General features: G+C 41.4%; 1 protein-coding gene across 25 annotated transcripts in view; it reads left to right on the top strand.

The window, feature by feature from the left end:
* tcf7l2 (transcription factor 7 like 2) overlaps positions 1 to 22745 on the top strand; it is a 78160-nt gene that overhangs the window by 5779 nt on the left and 49636 nt on the right. For 21 of the 25 annotated variants that reach the window (XM_077738444.1, XM_077738439.1, XM_077738442.1 and 18 more), the window contains exon 4: positions 19251 to 19352. The exons of the other annotated variants lie outside the window; for them this stretch is intronic. In XM_077738444.1, coding sequence (XP_077594570.1) covers positions 19251 to 19352 — 102 coding nt within the window. The remainder of the gene's footprint in view (positions 1 to 19250; positions 19353 to 22745) is intronic. 25 annotated transcript variants of the gene reach the window in all.

Raw genomic sequence — 22745 nt, 5'->3', positions numbered from 1 at the left:
TAACGCATGTCAAGCCTATGGTGGAATCTATGGTGAATTTAGGATGGGGTCGAAAGTGCGCAGGTGCTGACATGCTCGTCTTTGACAAAAGCCCCCCCAATCCTACCCATGCAACCCCTCCTCATTACAACTCATAGAGATTGTTCTGTCTCAAAACAGTAGCACTGCAGTTACTAATGATCATTTGTGGCCAGATAATGAGCAACTATCTTGTGCTACTCAAGCATTTACAGGACTACAAACAAAGACCTATATGTTGGAATACTAGATAATAATAATTACACAAATATTTTATATTAATGTCATAATACAGTATAACCTCCTCGATCAAGGATTTTTTTCTCATTTATTTTTATTTGCCATCATAATTATACTCCAAACATAACAAAAAAATATTACCAAACCTTATTTTTGTATTATTAAAGGGCTAAATTAGCACAAAACATAATTACTCGGATGAATTTTCCTATTGGAATCATCATATATATTATTTGTAAATATTTACCTATTTAGTCTATCACCTAGTGACAATTTTTGTCATGGACTATAATTGCAACACCCAAAACAAAGGTTAAGATTTTTATTATTTTCAACCTGTTATCCTTATATTAAACTCCTTTCCTAATTATGCATCTATGACAAAATCTTGCTTTTTATAGTAATGATCTATATCTGGCACTCTAATCATTAAGGTAAATTCCTGAAATTGGGTTCGGTCTGTACTACTACTAAACGGTGATAAAACTCCAGCCTGTGTATTTTTAATCTACTAATTAAACTTTTAATTGTAGCAGGATAAGCTCCGAGGAGTTATGTGCAATTGTGAAAAGAAAAACACAGCACAAGGCCACTAATGAGGCGATCTTCCATGAAAAGTGGTAGACGCCTAGCCACGTGTACAAGGTGAGGGAGATTTGCCAGCACGCGCCGCAATAAATACATCTGCTAATCTTCGGATTATAGCAGGATTTGCACGTTAAGACTTTAAAATAAAAAAAAAAGTTTACGGCATGACTTAAAAATGCAGAAAGCTAATAAAATATACCCCCTCAGTGTGGAAGTATTCCATTTTTTTTCATTTTTCCATCCCCCCGTGGCCCTACGTTGATGAACACATTTCAGTGGAAAAGCAGATTAAGAGTAAATTCGAATGTTGGCTCCTAAAGCAGATGTTAGAAACCTATTTACACTAATAATAATACGCCCGTTGTAACAAGACAGCTGTCAACTTGTGTACAGCCCGAGATAACATTTCATGTGAACAGCTTGTTGTGGCCACACATGGTTCTAGCTCTAACATGTGGGCCCTGCCAAGCATTATAATGAAGGTAATGGGTTTATAATTCGGATGCCTTATTTCAATTTCCCCCAATCTTTTCTCAAAATGAATTTTATCCCAATCCATTCTGATGTTGGAATTTTACAAGCATTAACAAAGACTGCTTAAAACTGGGCCGATGTGTTTGCCAAATGCTCTTTTGTCCTTGGATTTTTTTTAAAGAGTTTTGTAGTTCTTAAAATTCTATCTAATCGTTCCCGACATGAACATTTTCAATAGTGGCACATTACCAGAAAATATTTTTGAATTGTGGTTGTAACATTCTTGGAAAATGACAATGACTTTTGCTCAAAAGTTTTGAGGCTTTCACATTCAACTGAATGGTAAAAGGTCTCCAAATTTTTATGGGTTTATTTAAAGAAGTCACTGGACACTGTGTTGATAGCCCTGGACTACACCGTGTAATGTTAGTATAACTAGTATCAAAATCGTATCATATTGCAGGACTGCTCAGATACCAACTATCTCAACACTATTCCACAAAATCCAGTAATGATTTTATCCGCGATCCACCCAACTGTCTGCAGTAGTCACTATATTCATTTCAGGGGGTCGTGTCACCCATCAGGGAGAGGTCAATTCGGAAAGCGAGCAAATTGACTCACGGCAGTGAGTGAATTGTCAATTGGCTTCCGTCCCCTGAGGGGTCAGAGTGAATGAAGAGACTTGTTTGGACAACTACGAGCTTCGCCATGCAGCCTGTAGGGATTGACAGACTGACTGATTGACAGAAAGGATGGGAAAGTGAATGAACAGGGTTGGCCATCAGGTGGTTTGGCACTTTTGAAGCGGAAGACGATGCATTCCTGTCACCCTGAAATGACTTGTGTGGTAGGAATAATTATCATTGGAACAAGATAGCTGGCTTCTCTCTTTGTCTCCTTTCCATGAACAATAGTGTTTATCCTAGTGAAATGGGACAAGGCAGAGGTTAGCAAAACTGTGCTGAAGTGATGACGGATATATTGATTCTTCTATATAAAAAATGCAGATCTTTGCCGAATATGTCCCGGCATTTCCCCTCTTAGGGAATTGGGCTGTATCCTTCTCGCTCCATAATGACGGGTCTGGAAACAGAACTGGGACAAGTGTTACTCCAGAAAGGTTCCCAAGTGGCAGTTTCTTTTCCTATCTGAGGGAGTGGGATCCTTTTTTTTTCTTGTTGAGTTTGGAGGCCATATAAGTAGATCAACCTCTGTTGAAATCCAAAATTAACACCACAAAACGTGTCTTTGGAGGCTTTGCCACCAATGCACTCCACAGAAGAAAAACTCGAATAACTTATGAGTTCTCTTTCGGACACACAAATATGGGCTGTTCCGCTTAAGTACCTTAACATAATAAAAATCAGTGTAACCCATAGCACTTTTTTATATGAAGTTATTTTAGGTCAAAGTCTATTGGCATGCAATATAAAGCTTGATATACGATACCAGGCATAATTCTGAAACCTCAGCCCACATAATGAAAGTTGAGATTAGAAAAAGGCATCACTATGCGGGGGTGGCCTCTATGTCATGTGATGCACGTCGCTTTGCCCTTTAGAACCTGGAGTCTCCTTATCTCTGATTTTTACAACCTGCTCTATCTTTATTGGCTGCCTCACTTTTGCATATTTGGAATATTCATAAAGATAAGTTGCCTGGTTCGTCACAAAATTGGGTTCTTGGGTCAAACTCAGGGAGTCTGACTCTGGAAGCTTCTCCATCTAAAGCCCTATCACTCCCCTTTTAACGTCCAGGCAGCAGCTGGCCTTGGCTCCTTTGCACAAAAATGCGATATACGCTGTTTGAACAGTGGCTTGTCTCAGGAGCGCAGGGAAGGAAGTAGCTGCGTGTTTACATAGTCGAATTGTCCTTTGCCCCCACCCCCTACCCCAACCCCCTCTAGTGTCTAATGCACTTCTGTTCAAACATTCCCAAGTGTTGAGATGACCCCCACTGAACAAGTGCTCAATGCATGCCTAGCACTCTGTCTGGATGTTTGGCTGAACAAAGGCATGCGCTTTCTACCCTACTGTGGCTGCGCTGTTTCAAGCAGCACGACTATACTATAAAGTCTTACTTGGCTCCATTGGTCACACTGAGACAAAATGGAAGGCGCCAAGCACACGTATAGACAGATGAAGAGACAGACGGTGTGTTGTCAGACAAGGAACCCGACATTGACATACGGCCCTGTCGTCAAACTAATTGTTGTTTGAATTAGCCGTTATGATCCGTTGACAAATGTATTGCGCGCAGACCGCCAGAGCGGAAAATGTTTCCAGGGGATTGGCATGATCTTTTGCGAGTGTGTAAACCTGGCTTCAACAAGATGGATAAATGCAATTATTGGGCAGACCTGGAGTGGAGGAAATCCATTTAAAGCCCGTAAAGCTCAGCAGGGTCCGCAGTTAATTCATTTGGCCAATTTGCGGGGTGATGTACGAGTGTCAGGGCACATTAGTCAGGCTGGGAAGGAGGTGTGTGTGTGTGTGTATGTTTGTGTCTGGAAGCTCACTGGTGTGGATGGACGTAGCGGACCGGGGGAGGCCGCGTAGGGATTATAGAACGCAAAATGTTCATCGTTTTTCGAGAAGTTTACTTGGTTGACATAACAAATGAAGCCCGGACACGGAAATCACAAAAGATGCAGTGTGTGCACGTCTGGGATTGCATTGCAAATGAGGTGGGGAAATGTGGTCGCGGTCCAGCGCATGCTTGACTGAATACAAGCACCATTTACCATACACTGCGCTCAATCAGGTGCTGTCGTCTAAGGCATACTCTTTTATTGCTATGTGGGTCCAAATCCAGCCAAATATTTTTCTGCATACAGATCCGATTATAAAAAAAATATATATGCGAGAATCGGTCTTGTGTTGATGTTAGGGAAAGTTGCATTCCATCTTTCTTCACTTACTGAGACGTTCAGGAGATAGATCTTGATTTGCCTATGCAGTCTTTACATTTCATCATTTGTGATTCACTGTTGGCTGGAATTTTCTTAGTCATCCATTGTTTCAACCAAGTAGAATCCCGCAGCAGTTGTAAGAGGCACACAGAATGGAAAAAAAAACAGTGGTTAGTTCAGTTTCAGTGTTGAAGGAAGCGTTCTGTATCAACTCAAGTATCAATGTTGCTATTTCACTTGGGGATGAAGCCCTCACTTGCTGTGATGCTTCATAAAGTGGTTTAGATAGTTTTGAAGTACCCCTCGACAGAGTAGGATGCCAGTGTTGCGTATATTAGTATTTGTCACCTGGCAGAAATGCGGTTGGCCGCGGTGCAACCGTGTGAACGTGGAGACTTGTCAAAGACAGGTGCCGGTGGTAGCCCTTGGGTTTCACGCACAGCAGCTGGAGAAAGACTTAAAGCTTGTGGTCAAGTCGAGGTCAGAGGCCTTAGGTTGTATTCCCCCTTGACTATGAAATAGTTGTTGAATATAACTAGAAGAAATACTCTGTATGCCAATGAAACTTGTTTGTCCACCATTTTACCTGCAGTATTATGTAGGTAGGTTTATATAAAGCCTTGGTGTTTGTACTCGAGCTTTCTCAAGAATTTTGAACTGCATCATTTGTAGGACCTCTGACCAGATTGAATGCATGGCTTTTTTTTACGACTTGTCTTTGTATTGCATATTTTTCGTTGAAGAAATATTCCTATCAGTTGTTACAAATGTAAGTAACTATTTACATATTCAATATTGTTTCAATAAGAGTGGAGTCTGAAATCAAGGTAAAAGTTTTAATTATTTAATTTTTGTTGTTTGCCATTTTCAGATTTGTTAGAATTTCGCTATTTAAATGTTAAATTTAAGGATTAATTGTGTGGAAGAATTATCCGATTTTTTTTCAGTCACTTTAAGACAAGACGACAGCCGTATATTATGTCGCACTGGTAAATCCCTCTTTAAATAACACTGTGTGACTGTGTCCACAGTCTCTGATGCCGGCAGAAATTTTGCATGATGGCAATACAAACATGGAACACATTAGCAATGGAGCAAAAAGTGCAGCGTAATGATCTATGGGCCACTGCAGGAAGTCCTCAGGGCCTTTTAGGGGTAGGCCCAATCATCTAGGGAGTGTGAAAATCCAGCGCTGTAACTTTGCATGTGCATATGTCATCATCTTCCCCCTAATTTGGCTGCTCTCTCCCGCCCAAAGTGCCTGCCCAATCTCCTGGGAGAACAACTGTTTCTGCTGTCTATAGGCATTGGAATTCCTTGCTCTGACTCGGAAAATTGAGAACTTGTGGAAGTTTTCTTTACTGTCTCTTGGATCATTTTACAAAAGTGGTACAGTGGTCTTTACACAACTGTTCCCAGTTGATGGCAAGCTGCCAGTTTTCAGTTGACAGTTGGACAAATGTTTTTCATTACCACTGGATTTAGTTTCACACTATGCAACTTAGTGCTGAAGGTATTTGAGGTATCACTTTTAGCATCTCATGTGGGAATTGTCAGGAAAATCTTTTAAAAAGTCACCTGGAGAACATGCATGGAATTCTCAATATATTTTTGGACAGTCAGGATAGATTCTGTGGCAGAAAGAGGCTCCCATTGACTTTAATGCAAGAAATACATTGGAAAACCGGCTATGAGACTCTCGTTGTTGGCTTCTTGTGCTCCTTGGCTAGACCAAGAGATGCGGTCGTAGACGCCGGAAAAAGTCAACCTCTAATTGCTGCAAAATTATGATTGAGGCATCAGCATGGGTGGATGCCGCGATGGGACTGGTTCCACTGTTTTTCCTTTTTTTTTTTTTTTTTTTTTTTGCTGGAAGAAGTGTTACCCAGTGGAATTGCTCCCCAATGACAAATGGTTGTCATAAAATAGACCCCTACTAACCACAGAAAATTCAACTTTTCTTGGCATATATTGTGGAGACAATCTTTTTCTCCATGTTTTGAATTGGCCCTGCCATGTGGTTTCCTCGGATGGGCTGCCTGGAGCCGACTGCTTCCACATCAGCCTCCTGCTTTGGTTTTGGATTCAAGTAAAATAGAGCTTATGTATTTTTTTCTTTATTACCACAGCGATCTGTGCCAAACTTCCAAATTTTCACACACAGTCATCTCCTTGTGTATTCAACTATTTTCTGATTTTCGTAACAAACAAGAGGCACACCTGCCACTCGGAACCCAGTCATCACCGCGGCTGCCTTTCACGAAACTTGTAACGCACCCCATCTAGCCATTGCTTCGTTTTTTGACGTGCCGTGATTTAGCGAGTCGTGCCAGTAATGATTCAATTGGGCATAAAGTAATTGAGAGGCAGCCCGCTTGCCATCTGTCCTATGAGATTAATACTCTGTTTAATTAAATATGACCTTGAGGCCACCCAGGGAGGTGCCGGTTAGTACCAATTGCCAAAGATTGAAAGTTTAAAATACAAAGATGTAGATATGTTGGATAGCCAGACTTTGAGCAAACTCAATGAAATATTTTCCACCCTGTCTGTTGGTAAGGTTTAGACTGAAGATGGACTGACTATATTTGTGTGGTATGTTGATAGCCTGAATAGTGATTGCTGTTTTAACTCTTACTTTATGTGTGGTTTCGTATGGACTCCTGAGCTTTGGTTTCTCTTTGGACGGCATCCAGTGACTACAAGGCCTGCTTCTCCTCAGCACTCCTGCAGGGTCGTCGTAAAGGGCCCTGCAAAGCTCCGTTATTGGATTTCAGGCCTGATCTGGTTGTTTTTGCTGCGTAAACAGGACATTAAAGACAGGGGGGTGTAGGGCTGTGGTGGCGAGCTAATGAGTCTTTGTGTCAGCGTGAGCACGGCGGGGCGGCCTTGCGTAGAGTTTTCAAGCCTTATCCTCTGTATCCGCAGTCTCGGTGACATGCAGTGAAGAAGAGGAGCCTACACTACTGTGTTACAGTAAACAGAAATAACAGATCTGTAAAAGACATTAGCACGGTTCACTCTGTGCCTTGTGTTACTACCGTACAATTCTTTTGGGGAGGGACAACATCCCTCTGGTTTCACTGTACAAAAATAACAATTTTAATTGCTATGGTTGTTTTGTTGAGGCTGCCGTGTGGCAGGCGGGACGTGATTGAGGTGGCAATGGCGGATGGTGTGGGGGTGGGATCTGCACAGATCTCCAAGGAAATTGCACGGTGTCTTTAATGTCATGGAGGGCTACTGTTAGCACCTTTCTTCCAGTTCAACATTCCCTCTTTGAGACAATTAAAGGCATGTGTCCAAGCAGCCATCCATTTTCTAGCCCACTTTTCTGTAATAGTTAACAGTTAACTGGAAACAGGTCCATCTGACTCAGTCAGAAAGACCTAGGACAAGTTGGTAGACAACCGGATGGCACATGTAGACAAGATATAATGACAGCTGGACTACTCAAAGAAAATCAGCGTAACCAAAGGGGTAAACAGCTGGGACCAAAAGCTGAACCCCAAACTATGAGACCACCATGTTTCCCATGTGTAAACCATGTATTTTGACCAATCCAATTCCTACATGCATACATTTACCCAGCATGGCTCAAGTTGTTTCTCTTGGCAACTTATTTTTGTCTCTGCCACACTCCTACCCTTCAAACTCCCTTCCTATTCTTTTCTTCCACTCAGAAATCCCTCCCCTGCCATCCCTCTCACAGTATGTGCTCTGATTACCTCTCCAAACTGGCAATAAGTTGATTGCTTTACAGAGATGATGTAAGCTCCTGCCCTAGGGTACATCAGGTTGGATTTCTCCTTCTTTATCTTGTAAAGCCTAAATTAACAGCTGGTTTGGTCGGAGTTCTCCCGGATCTGACTAAAGGATTAGGCTTGGTTCTCATGCGAGTCAATCCAGTTTGATTTATTGCAGGTCTATCAAAAAAAGATCAATGGGAGTCCTTTTGAAAGTAAATCCTTAATCGCTCTTTGCACTTACGTGTCATCATAGTGATTTTTTTTTAAATTCTCCCTTTCTCTATTTCTCACTCCCTCATTCTTATTCTTTCCATACACCTTGTCAGTTTCCCTCCCCCAATCTATGGTAGTGATTCCCCCGCCAACAGTATTAGGGCAGCTGGATAGATTTTTTTTTCTCTTCCGTGCTCTCATTAGTGATCCATTCAGGCAAGGCAGTTCGGAGTTGGCAGTTAGCATTCCGTGGTTGTGCTCGCAACCTTTGTGCTGCTCGTGTTTTGTCTTCTCTGAAACTTTCCTGTATTAAGCCCGTCACTCATGCCAGGCTTGGTAATAAGGAAGTTGAAGAATTTATGTGTTTGGTTCTTATAACCTCTGACTTTATGATCCATATTTATGAACACAAGACTGAAATGACAATGCTACTGGAAAAAAAAGCTCTCGTTGGGGTGTTCAATGGTTCTTAAGAATAGTACTTTGGTTCAACAAGACTGTGTAGTATTAGAAACCGAATACATTTATAATGTAGTAGGCAAGTACATTAAAAAACAATCCAAAAAAACCACACACAAACACCGTGACCTGAAGTTGGACAATTTGTTTCAGTTCAGGTTACACGTTTTTTTTGTGTCTCTTTTGTTGGAAGTTGGTTGGAAAAAAACTCTTCTCTTGAGGTCCTCACAAATTGAATAGATAGAATGAGACACTGCTGTGTATTAATAATGTACAAAACTCACTACTTCTCCTCTTCCTGTCAAACTACAAGGCTGTTAAGGTTCTTCGCAGAATATTCTATAGGACAGTGTGAATGGATCAATTCATGCTAACAACGATTCTTGGGATTTGTATTGTAACTCAGAAAAAACATGCAGCTCAGATTCATCCATTTTCTATCAAGATGTACAATTCTGTAAGGTCGGCATTCCAAATGAAATAGGAGCCCCCTTTCTGATCTGCTGTACATTATACATTTTGGTTTAGTTCTGTGGTTGTTAGTGGTATCTAAGGTAGACTCTTAAGGTACTATGAGAAGTGTTCTTGTATCTAAAGGGAGGAACCTCAGCAGATGAAAGTTCAGTCCATTGACCAGATGACAGTGAATGGCTTGTTTTCCACTTAAACACCAAGAAAGACCACAATGGTCACAGTATTTTCATAGCTAACCTTGTATAACACAAGCCAGATCACAATTCATTGGAAAGTTTGCATGAAACATGACTTGTATCCAGTGGAGGGAGGGTTGATATGACCTCACCGTCCAAGCGTGGGAACATTTCCAGTGGCTTGCATCGAAGACTTCATGTTTGTAATGTTTTCTAAGGGTCTCTACCATTTCTTTTTAAATTGTCACAAATCATGCACCAATTTATCTAAAATTACACCCAAGATAGTCTAGGTTGAATTCAGGTGTGTCCAGCTGACTGCCACACGGACTTTGGGTTCTGACGGGGCGGGGTGAAGCGGGACTGACAGGATATGTGGGAAGGAAGGGGCTTGCTGTCAGCCAGCTGGACCTCTTAATCCTACAGCCTTGGGGAAAGGGTGTGTGTATATATGTGTGTTTGTGTGCATTTGCCTTATAGTGTCAATTCTAGCACACACCTCTCGTAATCCTGTGGCCCAGCTGAGTCTACGTGTGTGTGTGTGCGTGTTTGTGATTGGTTCCCCATTGAGACAAAACCAAGGTTTGTTTACTGTAGTACAGCCTTTAACGCCGCATTGTATATTCACATCCAGACGATACTGTCCCATACCACTTGAAAGGGGATATAGGGTGAAGGGGTTCGGAGGAAGTTGTAATGGCAACAAATAGCCAGTTCACCGTTGCACTTCCAACTTCCTGTGAATTAAAGCATCAGTTGTTATGTAATCTTTTACACCAGCAAGACCATAAAAGTATCTACCTCACAAAAAAATCAAACTTTTACCACAAAATTTAAGCAAGTTTTCCTTTTTCTACTGAATATGAACTAGACCATAACCTTAAAATCAATTTACCAACAATTTTCACATCACATTCCAAAAACCTATAAGGCCTATGCATTCAGTTTTTAAAAAATGTTCTCTTTTATTAAATTGTATCGTATCAAACCTTTTCACCATCATACCACACATACTTTGAGATGACTCCACCAGTAAGTAATCTCTTCCCTTATTTGACCATACCACATCAAATTTTTGCGCCTGTTTTCAATTCAGTTGTTTGTATACATGGACATTTTTTTCTTACCGTTCACACCTAAATGCCTTTAGCACTACAATAACCATCACTTTTTCACCTCTGTCGTATTTAGCAGCATTCCATGCAATCTTCCTTCCTTTTTTCCCCCCAATGTATTTATTTTTTATTTAGCCCCCAACTCTCTCTTTGCATATATCACAAGCTGGCAAGCTAAGAGCTTGGGACTTCCCCACGCCACACACTCCAAACCTTTGATCGCTTGCTTTGGAGGTAACATCAAACGATGCAGCGCAGAAAGGCAGCTACTACTGTGAAGTTCAATGTTCAACTTGATGGCTTGGCTGAGGGCTTTCCCCCCACCACCACCACCACCACCACATCCCACCCCTCACACTCTCTCCTCCTCTAGCCCACCACTGCTACACAACTCCCTCCTCACGCCGCTCCCTCGTTCCCTCTACCACATCTCTCAGCTGACAAAAAAAACAGTTTGCAGCCATGGTTTTTAATTCCACCCGACCTCACCTCCATAGAGTTGAGGTTGCACGATGCAAGACATCCTCCTTGCGTAAATTTCTGACTTACACAAAGGTATTGCTGGCTGGCCCTTATGGTTAGAAAGTGCAGCCTCCTCGTGTATATTTCAGATGGTTGCATCAATGCCAAGCGTGAGGCCTCTTGTGGCAGGGGGGAATCACAATCTATTGTTATTCCGGGAATTGGTCTACCCTTTGCATCCTTCACACCTGCCAGAAATGAGGAAAATATGGCTGTAAGTGTGTGTTTTGTTTTGGAGATTTGTGTACAAGTGCTGATTGAGATTTGTGGCAAAAGAATGTCTATTTAGAAAAGTCATTCCCCATTTTATGCATTTGATAGATTAAGTTTGGGTTAATGCAATCTTGTATCTTAAAAACTAACAACACAAGGAACACAAGCTGGAGCCATTGAATTTTCTAGGTTCTGAATGAGTAAACAGTCATTTAATAATAGTTGGCTTATTGGCTGCCACTGATGTTGGTAGGTGTAGAATGCATGTGAACTGGTAGAGCTGGCACAGAATGATTGCTGCCTGTCTTACCGGTACTAATAGAACTTCTAATATCGTCAATGAACCGACTTTAGATCCTGGTTTGCATATTTTTCCACGTTTTACTCTTTGAGTCATGAGTATGCCAAAGTTGCACATCAGAATCCATACCCCGATGGGTATCAGTATTGAGCTAGAAATTTGTTTCATTCAATGAAAAAACGAGGTGAATTGGTCTATACAGATTTTTCTACAGGCTTTGCAACCAAACGCCATTTAGGTGAGCTTCCAACCCTCATTTAAATCCAGGTCATACTCTGGCTCCACTGTTCTTGTCTGCTACTTAAATGGCCGAAGACCAATTGAGGTGCTCTTCTAAATACTTTTTCCTCTCTCGTGTTTGAGCTTCCTTGTCTGACTGCCAATTAGCAAAAAAAAAAAAAAAAGCCGTGTGGCCTGCTTTTCTTCTTCCCCGCTGCAGCTTCCTCGATAGACGTGAGCGTACGCACATGTTTTGGTGTATCATTAGCGCTGTGTGCGGGGAGGCGTGCGCCAGCTTCTGCTGCCTTATCTCCATGTCAATCATGGCATACATAGTTATGTGTGTATGTGTATGTATGTGTGTGAACATCAGTTGTAATGATCTCCATCCAGCCTGTCGGTGCGTGTTAGCGCCCGGCTTTCCTCGCCCCCGGAGCAAAGCGTTCCCTTGCTAATAGATGCAAAATTAAGCTGATCAATAGATGGCCTCAGCTCATTATTGACACGTTATCTTCGGCGTGGGATTTTTGTCCGGGGGGCTTGTGAAGGGAGGGTTTCGAGAGGCGAAGCAAAAAGATACAACAGAGAGGGCAGAAGAAAACCTGTACATAATTTAAATAAATTATATCACACATTAAGCCAACTAGTCGAACTCGAGCATATTATTGGTTATGTCGGGAGACTAATTACTTTGTCAAATTAAAGATTCATCGATAATTGGCATGGTTTAGGAGCAGGGGAGGATGGATTTCTATGCGATTAAGTCGTAATTAATAAGGAGTGTGTATGTGTGTCTGATTTGAAGGTAAGTCAGAGGGTCAGGTTAAGGGAGCGAATGGGGAAACCAGGCAAAAACTCTTGGCTGAAAGTGACAATGTGTTAATACTGATTGTCTCAACATGGCTTTCATTTTACTGAGCTGCATTGACCATAACTTATTTATTATGTCCAATAACTTCTGCAAAAAATCCAGGTATTGGAATGGTAATGGTTTTTGCTTTCTTGATGGCTAATAAGAATTATGTTGAGTCTTCTAGCCTCAAGTTGGGTGGGTGTTTCATATTTTGATTGCAAAAAATGTTCATAATTGTAACTCATTGACAGTTTATACAAGACCAAGTTAATGTAAAAGGAGTATTAAACTAGAAAAAAAATGACTGGACCCAAGTCCAGTCCAACCATTGGTACTGATGATTAATGGGAGCTAAAATGGATGGTTTGATTCATAACGAGTTTATAATTCCATAACTTGAAGCTGTGTTTGGGACTCGTGTTGCGATTTTTTTTGTTTCTAATGAATATTCAGGCTGGACTGCTTCCAGGTGCACTTTCAGGTGCCAAAGAGGGAAAAAAAAACGTGTGTTTGCTGCTCGGTGCGTTGCTTTTGTGAGGATTAATTGCCTGTGTGTGAGCGCGGTGCCTCCTGCGTGATACTTTGGGATTGATGAATATGTGTAGGTGGATTCGTGTGATAGTGCGCGGCGGCGTTCTCGGCGTGTCGGAAGTCTTTGTTGAAGCCTGAGAGTGCACACATTGTCTCCCCTGTGAGGAGCAGCTTCCTTATATCCCGTCTGCCGTTTAACTAATTCACAGTGAACTCTCGCAGAACAAAAAAGACAAAAAAAACAAAAAAAACATCAAGGCAACTCTCCTCGTAGCACTATAACAAATAACGGCATTCTCTGGCAGACTGTGGGCGCTGCGCAGTTCACACCCTCAGCTGAGCTCAGCTGCTGTTTCACCTTTTTAACTCGCCTACTTTCGTGGTGAGCCTCTGCTGAGGCTTGCCCGACCTCTCAATCTGCCTCCTGGCCTTGCCTTACGCCAAAAAGAGGCCATCTTATAGGTCAGTCCAATCAGGGCACTTTAGTGCTGCCAAGCCATGGATGAACTTCTTGGAACAGCACTTCATATAATACTCTATCGTAGAAATTAGCTGTTTAACTTAATTGTTTTTAATGAGAATTTAAATACTGGCAATTGTTGGTAACCAAAAAAAATGGATTTAAATATCTTGATTAGACCTGTTTAATTGGCTCTCAGTCTAGTTGGTCACGTTGTTTTTGGCAAACTTGAGCACCAATCCATGGCAGTTTGAAGCAATTTGGAATTGATAAATGACAGTGTCCTAAAACAAGGAGAAACCAGTAAATCCAGTTTCCTGCTGTCGTACCACAGGTAACATTGGCATGAAAGTTGAATGACCAGTTTACAGTTCATCTTAATGGGAATGATGTTTGACAGATGCCAATAAAACAGTGGATAATGTCTGGTAAAAACAAGACATTTTAAGTTCCATTGTGACAACCTTCTACTTTTTGAGGCTCACAATGGACTAGAAAGCACCTTAAGAAGAAGCTCTACTGCATCATCCGATGTTAAAGCTGCCAGAGTAGCCCTGTTCATTAGGCAGGCTGATGGAAGCCTCGCCATCTCCTGCTGGCCTTCCATCCTCCCTGTCGCTATTTATAGACTGGCCAAGATTCTCCTAATGGCACGAGATGAGGGAAGGTGGACTGCAGGAGGGAAGAGTGCAGAAATGGAACACCGTTTACTCCTGAGGCTAATTGAGAGGTTGCTAGATTGCAATTCACAATGGTGTCATTGAATCCTATAGGTTTCTGTTTTTATAGCAAATCTTCAAGTCAAAATTCAGATGAATTACCTTTGCAAATGTAATTAAACTTTCCTTAATAAATCATTAGCCAGCTCAAATTACATACTTATTTGGACAGGCTAATGATTTAACCTTTGTGTTGCTCAGATTAATAAAACAAGCATATTATTTTGGTGCGTAAATAGATTTCAAACTGACATTTAGTTATCATCTTCCTCACAATGCAAAACTTGTGGGGAATATCATTCACGTGACCGGATTCCAGTTGATGGTTTGGCACAGATAATTGGATTCAATTTGAAAAATACCCTCTAAATATCTTCAGCTATGCATTGATAACCAGGGTCGACCATCGAAGTTAAACAACTTAACAAATAACAAAAAGAAGACCTTGCTTAGTTTTACGATGCAAGTCAAGTCCACGTTTGGTTGTGAGACAGGAGAGGCCACGTGGGCATCCCCTGTTGGAATACATGTTTATTTGTAAGAGTCAGACTGAGTTCCTCCCGCAAGGAAGAAGAGGGAGTCTGAGCTGGTGGTTTTGGCCCAGATCGACGGCCTGAGCGCTCTCAGGGCCAACGGAAAGCGCCCCCCACACCCCCAAGTGGCTCTGGCTTTGTAGTAAATATAGGCCCGTTGGAGCCATACCCGCCCCAGGGCACGCAAACCCCAGGCCTTCCCAAATTCCGCCTTTATTTTCCTGCTTGTGAAATGCCTCTGGCTATCAGTACAGGTGGGGTGTACTTTTTTCTTCTCTGCAATATTTACTCATAAAATGTGTATTAGCAGGACCAAAGAAACCCATGTTGTCCACATTTTTGTTATTTTCGTGCCCTCGTCCGTTCATCAACGGAGGCCTACATCTATATCGTTGTTTGTTTTTCAACCCAGAGGGGATTTCAAAGAGAGAGAATTAAGATTTACTTAACCCCTGTCATCCAAAATTAAGTGTTCCATTCTGAACAACTGGTGTTTGCATCTTCTCTTCCACCTGCCACTCAGGACAGACTCACTGCAAACAGATCAAGTGAAAACGCGGGCTTGGTGTTTTTAAAAGGATCAGATTGTAGTCAAACTGCTCGGGTTAATCCGTTAAGCCGAGGGCAGTTTACTCGCAGAGGTTTTTTTTTTTTAATGGGCTTCTCTAACTCTTCATCTCGTCAGACTTTAATAAAGCTCTTTAAAGATCCACCAGTATGATTGGATATAATCTGCATTCCGGCCATCACATCGCGGAGAGAGTTCTCCCCCGTCATTGAGGACCTTTTGACCTAACATGTTTCAAATGGGACTTTCAGGGCTTTAGAACAAGTAAGAAAGTAGACATTTCTGGACGATGTTGTGTATGGACATTCATCTCTGACAGATGGGGAGGAGATCTGCTGTACTTTGTTGCAACACATAACATCCATATGCTGACTCTAAACCCAAGCTGCTATTTGTCTGTTTACGGTCCCCGTCCTTCCACTTGTCCCCTCCCCAATTTACCATCCATGGCATGGCTGGGGTGCCTAACAAACACCTCGTCTGTCCAACTGTCCAATACTGAAAAATGAACCAGATTTTTAGTGCCATGTTGTCGCACACAAAAAAAAAAGTCTGAATGTTTCATCCGTCTGGTACTCGTGGCTCATAATTTGACAACAAAAAAAGCTTTGCTTCAGCTGCTGCTTTATCATTCATGTAATTCAGTGTATCAGATTTCAGCTTGATTGATGAAAAGATTGCAGAAAAGAAATTGTCTCTCAATGGGAACTTTTCATAGACTTGGTTTTCGTGTTTAGTAATGAAATGAAATGGTTTTTCCTTCCTCTGCATTCAATAAATCTCTGGACTACAAAAACATTGATTTCCAGGCATAAGCTGCCAATTGACAGTCCTGACAAAGGAAACTGTTGTCTTAGTAGTAAATTAAAGCACCTCTGTCATAAATAAATCAATTACAGAAACTCGTGATGTATACTCAAAGACATCCTTGTTTTCATTGGCAGTTTTAACCAGTCTACAAAAATTGAGAGATTCAATAGTATACATTATTTGTAGATGAATAATTGTAGAAAATACTATATTTAGCACTGTATAAAATCTTTCCCTCCAAACTACTTTTGCCACGACGAAAATGAGAATTCTATTTACCAAGTATTGTTGTATTTGTGTAACACCAAAACATTTTCAATACTTTCTATTGACAGGACTTTATAAATTCCGATAGTTTAACATAAAATATGAAATCATCGTAACTCCATTGGACTAACAAGAAGCGTTAATTTGCCCGGGATGAAATATTTGCCCCGTTGAGAGTTGAGTTCATCGCGCTACAATGATTTGGAGAACGGCGTTGTCTTTCACTTTATCAGAGACAATTGAGTCATTCAGCTTCCATTGTGAGGCCGGCTGGGGGAAAATAGAAGGGGGACAAAGTGGGGCGTAGGGCTGAAAAGGAGAGGGAGACGCAATCTGGGTGGTTGTTTCAAGGTGGGGGGTTGTTTCAGGGAGTGTATGTGTGGGGGGGCAGGAAGAGAGACAGCAGAGACCAGAGAGTTATCCTGGAACTCCACAGCAATTTGTCACTTTGGAATGGCTCTTGAGTTACCCATGAGGCCCCCTCATAGCTGGAGAGTTTTCAGGTCGCAGGGTAGGGGGGTGAGAATGGGGGGCGGCAGGGCTTGGGAGCAGCAGAGAGGGGTCGAAGGTTGTGGCCTATTGGAGCCCGGGCAATGTGTCCGTTGATTGAGGGAGAGAGGGTGGTGGGGGGAAAGTGGGGTTTGGTGGGGGCGCTTGGTGGTAGGAAAACCTGGCTCTAGCAGTTTCCGTTCCCTTGGCATGCCTGTAAAAGTTGCAGGGTAGTGCGCGAGGACATTTGCAATCGTCGAGTTGAAGTACGGCCACTTGTTAGGACATGCACACCATCTCTCGCTCCCCCCTCAATGCCCTGGTGTCACTCTGGCAGGGTGTCACCTTCACGCTCTTCAAAATGCCTCTTGCTGCAGCTGCGTTGACATATTTGCAAGCATGTGTGCACATTCCAGTGTCTGGAGTTGAAGTTTGTCCCTGCGCTACGGTGGCACTGGCCGTGGCCCCGATAGCCTCAATGGCATTTCTCTCCGACACCCATCTTGAATTACCTCATGGATGACAACAGCAGTGAAGATACTGTATAGTCATAAATGCATGCCTCTGACCTCCTTGGCTTGTTGCTGAGATACTACAGCATCTCAAATCAAATGTGGCCGATCTAACCCCTCCAAAAAATCCAAGAATAATCGTAATACTTCTTAAAATATGGATAGACAGATACAGAACGGAAACTCTAGCTCATAGAACTTCATATTTTCTTGTTTGATTCCAGCGATAAACTAGTTTCAGTGTAAAACTTTACATATATCACCAAAATAATATGGCCCCTCACCACTCTCCTTTTTCCCTGCTGTAACAATTAATACCTGGTGTGTGAAAGGGGTTCCATAAATCCCCGAAACACCTCAACTCACATTTTTACAACCTTTCCTTTTGCACGTGCAAATAAGCATAAACCAAGGCAGTTTTGCAGCACTAAAAGCTGTCTTGCAGTCATAAATGAGTAGTAGAGAAACACCAGGCAACACTTTTTCCCCCTCCCCACCTCCCTTGCAGGGGTTGTAACCGTGGTCATGGAGTCAATAACTCCCTCCAGCGTCGACCACTGGCAGGCACCCCATGGTGAACTCTCCGCTAATTACCACTGATTTAGACACAGTCTCAGGAAGGGTCGTGACACACACTCTCAGACCAGCGCTGACTCAAACATACACACACGTACATACAGACCTGCATACAAACCAGTAAAATCACTTGCAGGAAAACCATCCAAAAGATATTGAATGTGAATGTATGGCAATGTGTACAAAATGGTCCAAATTGAAAAAATAAGCAAGAACCTCACTGACTCTTTATTTGGAATCTTTGTTCGATACTATCTCGAACTTCAAATGAACTTCAACATGTGGATGTCAGCTGGTGTGAGTGTATTTTTCATTGGAATAAAAGCCAGCGTGTGCAAAAAAATAAATGATACACTTCTTGGACAGTCATTTCGTTAGAAGTCATTAATGTCAATTCCCTCTTAGACTCATGCAAGTGAAAAGTTCCAAAGTTATGAAACGCCCACATGATTCTGGAAAGAAAAAAACCCAAACTGAAACCCTTAGCCTATTTGGCTGTTTACCATATTTAACAGCCTCAAGAAAGTCCACCGATCCAAATAGCCCATTCCTTAACCTAGCCTTAACCTAGCCTAGATATTGATTCTTTGGTCAAATTGTTCAACTAACTCAAATGATATCACATTGTGGTAGAACAAAAAAAGTTATTCGCTAGGAAAGCGAATCATTCGGGTTGTCTTCTGGGAAAAAGCATGACGGATAGAAATAATCTATCCAGTGTGTCATTGCATTTTGAAAGATGCTTCACATGACTCTAGTTTCATCTTATCTGTTTGTGTGAGAACGTGTCACACGGGGACACAGCAAGGGAGAGCGAAAGGCTTTGGGGAAAAATGGCTGATATCGGCCAAGTCAATCATTTATGGGAGCCGTCAAGAGGTCTAGCCTGGTGAGACGCCACGTTCGGACCTCTTTATGACTTCCAATAAAAGTCTCTCAACAGTCACATTTATGACATTAGGTCATCTCCAAGCCACAAACTCTGAGCCACTTGTGTAACCACCACATTTTCTTGTCGACTTTTAATTGCATTTCTTTTAATTCATTGGCTGCCATTGGCAGTGATAGATGTCCAATCCATTAAAACTGGAGTAGTTAACCATCCATCCACCCTCCATACTTTTGAGTTTGCACGCCCATCCAAATATAAAGTTTCTTTTTGTTGTCTTACTTTTTCAGTTGTTGTTTTTTCGCTGCCTGCATTGTTAACATATTTTGTTCTCTTCTTTCCATTCTGTTTCCTTTTCTACCATTCAGTACCTACAGATGAAATGGCCCCTGCTAGATGTTCAACCAGGAGGTCTTCAGAGTAGACAAGCACTTAAAGATGCCAGGTCCCCGTCACCGGCACACATCGTCGTAAGTAACAACTGCTTTTTCCCACCGCCTACTTCGTCAAGTCAGGAAAATGAATGTTCCCAGCCCCCCACCGTCCCAAATGCTGTGAAGAAATGCATGTTTTATGTGCATTTGACTGTTCTAGAAGGTGCTTAGGTCTGGGGGTGTTGCAAGTGCAACCATAGAACAATTATTTCTTTAGATACATTCTTCCGGAATGAGGTAATGTTACTGTCCTGCTATCATGTCGACTTTGAGCAGAGTGTGGGCTAACCTCAAGCATTGATTATGCGAAGCCTTCCAAGATTGAGGAAAGAATTCTGGTATTTGACGGCAAGAAAAGGAGATTTAGCAAGACCATATGTCCTTCCACTTCGGTTATGTCAATAGCGAAAGATGCAGGCTTGTACTTGAACCTCGCTGTTAGTTTGCGCTCAAAGGTGAAATGTTTTTAAGAGGTTGGAAGGAAAGTGGAGTGTGAGGACGTGGTTTTTGAGGTCGCCGAGGTTGGGAAAATGGGAAAATCAATGAGAGATTTCGGAGAATGTCTTTAAAGTTTTATTGAACAAGCATGAGCTCAATGGGAGAATAATCTATCATTCGGGGATGTTATAATGTTAAAATATTTATGCAATGTGCATGTTTTTAATATTAATTGTGATTATTATTATTTTTTGTTTCATTTGGATTATTTTGACTGTTTTAATATCATCCTTACTTTGGGTCCCCTTGCGTGGTAAGCTCTGAAAAAGTCATTGACTGATTATTTAATTGCTCTTTAGTTTATGGATTGACTAAGAGGCCATCCAGGTGAGTCATTTATGACATTAGTGTCCCATCCTTGGCAAAACCCGAGTCCCGTTTTGTATTGCGAACAGTCTTTAAATAGCGAGAGTAGACAAGGGTGATTACTTGAAATGCTTTCAAAAGTTGTCTGACAAACAAAGAAAAGGACTTCAGCGACGACAACTGTTATTCGGAACAAAACAAACCGACTCGGGTCGTTCCTTATCTTTTGTTGAAGTTATTTTTAAACACGCGAGTTCAGCGAGGTCCCTTATTCTTGCGCTGTTATTTTAAGAGTTACTGAAAATGAGCCCTTAAACTGATCGTAGGCAGGTAAATACTTGCGCTATTGTTTTCCTTGAAAATTAGTCATCTGGTTGTAAATACCCATCCATTGTACAGTAAATTTCACTGTAAATTCTACTCAAAAGACATTTCCATTATTGGTAAAATGAATAATGTATTTCAATTAAAAATACCATTACATTACTTTATAAAATACTGTAAAAAATGTAATAGATAGTTAATTCTTTACAATTCAAAAAAAATCTATGAATCATATTAGACTATAAACACTCTGTATTTACAAAACTTTGAACATAATGTACTGCTATTGCTTTCTTTGGACCAAACTAGTGACGTTGAATAAGTCAAGTTCTGAAAGAGTTGGTCAAGGAAAACTTTTGAAGTTGATGATAAATAACTCAGTAGGTCCTATGGGTTTTTTTCTCCCCCACCCCACTCATTTTCCCCCACTTCAGCACACATGCTGCAAAGCTCCAAGGCATTGCAGCATCACACACACAAACGCACCCAAGTTACTGTTAGCGTGTGATGAAATTGAAGGTGAAATGCAGCTTGTTTTGTTGGCATTCCTTTCCTCCTGCTCTGCCATCCACCTTTTGACTGCGAGTAGCAAAATGGAATGTTTCCCTCGTTTGCATCATATCGACTGCGTTGCATCTGGAAAAGAGAGAAATGAAAAAACAAAAAGAAAACTCTACTGATTTCTATGGACAGTGTTCATTCAGATCCCCACTGATGTCACTCAATCATTCTGTCCGGCTCATTCCAGTACGTGATTCCCTTATCTCTAAACAGTAGTTTCTCTTTCCATTTGCAAATTACAGGAAATACTCCGACACCGTGACTCTCTGCCACCTGTAGCGCCTTTAGCCGGCCTGCTCTGGTTGTGATAAGACGCCACCAATCGGCTAGTGCGATAAGATCGGGCTAGAGTGTTGGTCACAAATACGGAATGACCGGGTGTCGTCGAAGTAAAGATCAGGCAGACTCTAAATGAAGCCATTTACGCTTGTTTTTGATTTAAAAAAAAAAATATAAATACATATATATTTTAATTTTTTTATACTGATTCTTACCATTAATATTTACAATTGCGTACCTTAATCAAGAAGTGCTTCTGCAGCTTGTATTTATTATAGTGGACTTTTTTACAACACCCCCAACAATGGGACTCAATGGGCATAATTATCTATACGTTTGTGTTCTGATACGTTTTTTTTATGGGCTTTTGACTCAGGTTGTCAAGTGGCTGTGATTAAAAAGATGTGTGGATATGGTTGAAGCTGGTATATAAATTCAGGAAAAAAAGGAAGTGACCTCATGCCGACCTGTCTATCGCAGGGAATGGGCACCCAGCCCCTGTTTATCATACGTTCAAAGGGGGCCAGGCAGAAGCTTTTTGAAGTCTCTGGCCAACCCCGCGGGCAGCCTCCAAACCTGCCGCCGCTGAACTTTTACGCCATTGGTTGAAAGTTATATAATATTTATCTATCTGTTGAGTTTTTGGGAAGTTGTTGTCTGTCGGTTGTCAGGGAAAAGGGTCTTAAGACCATCCTGGTTCCAGTAGGAGTCAAAGAAAATGTTTGTTGCTTGTTAATCTCTCGCAAGCTGTATTTATACTTTTATATTTTCCAAGAGTCTACGTTGATTATGGCAGACACTTTTGTCACAATGCCTAGCAGGTTTGTCATAGTAATTATTTCACAAAGGTAAAAGTTATGGTGTTTTTAGCACATTTCAACATTTTTAGTTAGTTTACTGTCATAGACAAATACAATTAGTTTTTCATGGAAGCATAGTTTTTATTCAATTTAGGAGAGCGGAAATGTTTGCAACACTATGAATTAAATAGCACCTGTGAGTTGCCTTCACACTTTAGTTAATGATGTACTAATAGTCAAATTAAAGTAATGTATTTCTCAAACTGTTTTGATATCACGCCAAATACTTAATTTCCATAATATCCTTTTGCCAGAGGCTGAGCTCTACTTACTACACTAAACTCATTTGCGTCATGCCAAGTAGCGTATTACATTTTCTTCTCTATTGCTTTACAATGAATCGACAATCACTATAACAAAAGACCAACTTGCAGTTTAGGGATTCAGGCTTTACATCTGTTTTAACAATATGACATCGTTTTTTTTTTTTTAATTACGAGAAAGGGGGCGTGTGGAGAAGCGAGCGACGCATATTCCAAATGGCCGCTGTTGCTTGATTGGACACTATTGGAATTAGGGCAGAAGCATGAGCATACATACACGCACGCACCCAACGTCAACGTCTCGATCTCAACAATGTCTCCATTGTTATGCTCCCTTT

Source organism: Stigmatopora nigra, chromosome 18 (genome assembly GCF_051989575.1).
Source record: "Stigmatopora nigra isolate UIUO_SnigA chromosome 18, RoL_Snig_1.1, whole genome shotgun sequence".
Lineage (NCBI taxonomy): Eukaryota > Metazoa > Chordata > Actinopteri > Syngnathiformes > Syngnathidae > Stigmatopora > Stigmatopora nigra.
This window is presented reverse-complemented; position numbering and strand designations above follow the sequence as displayed.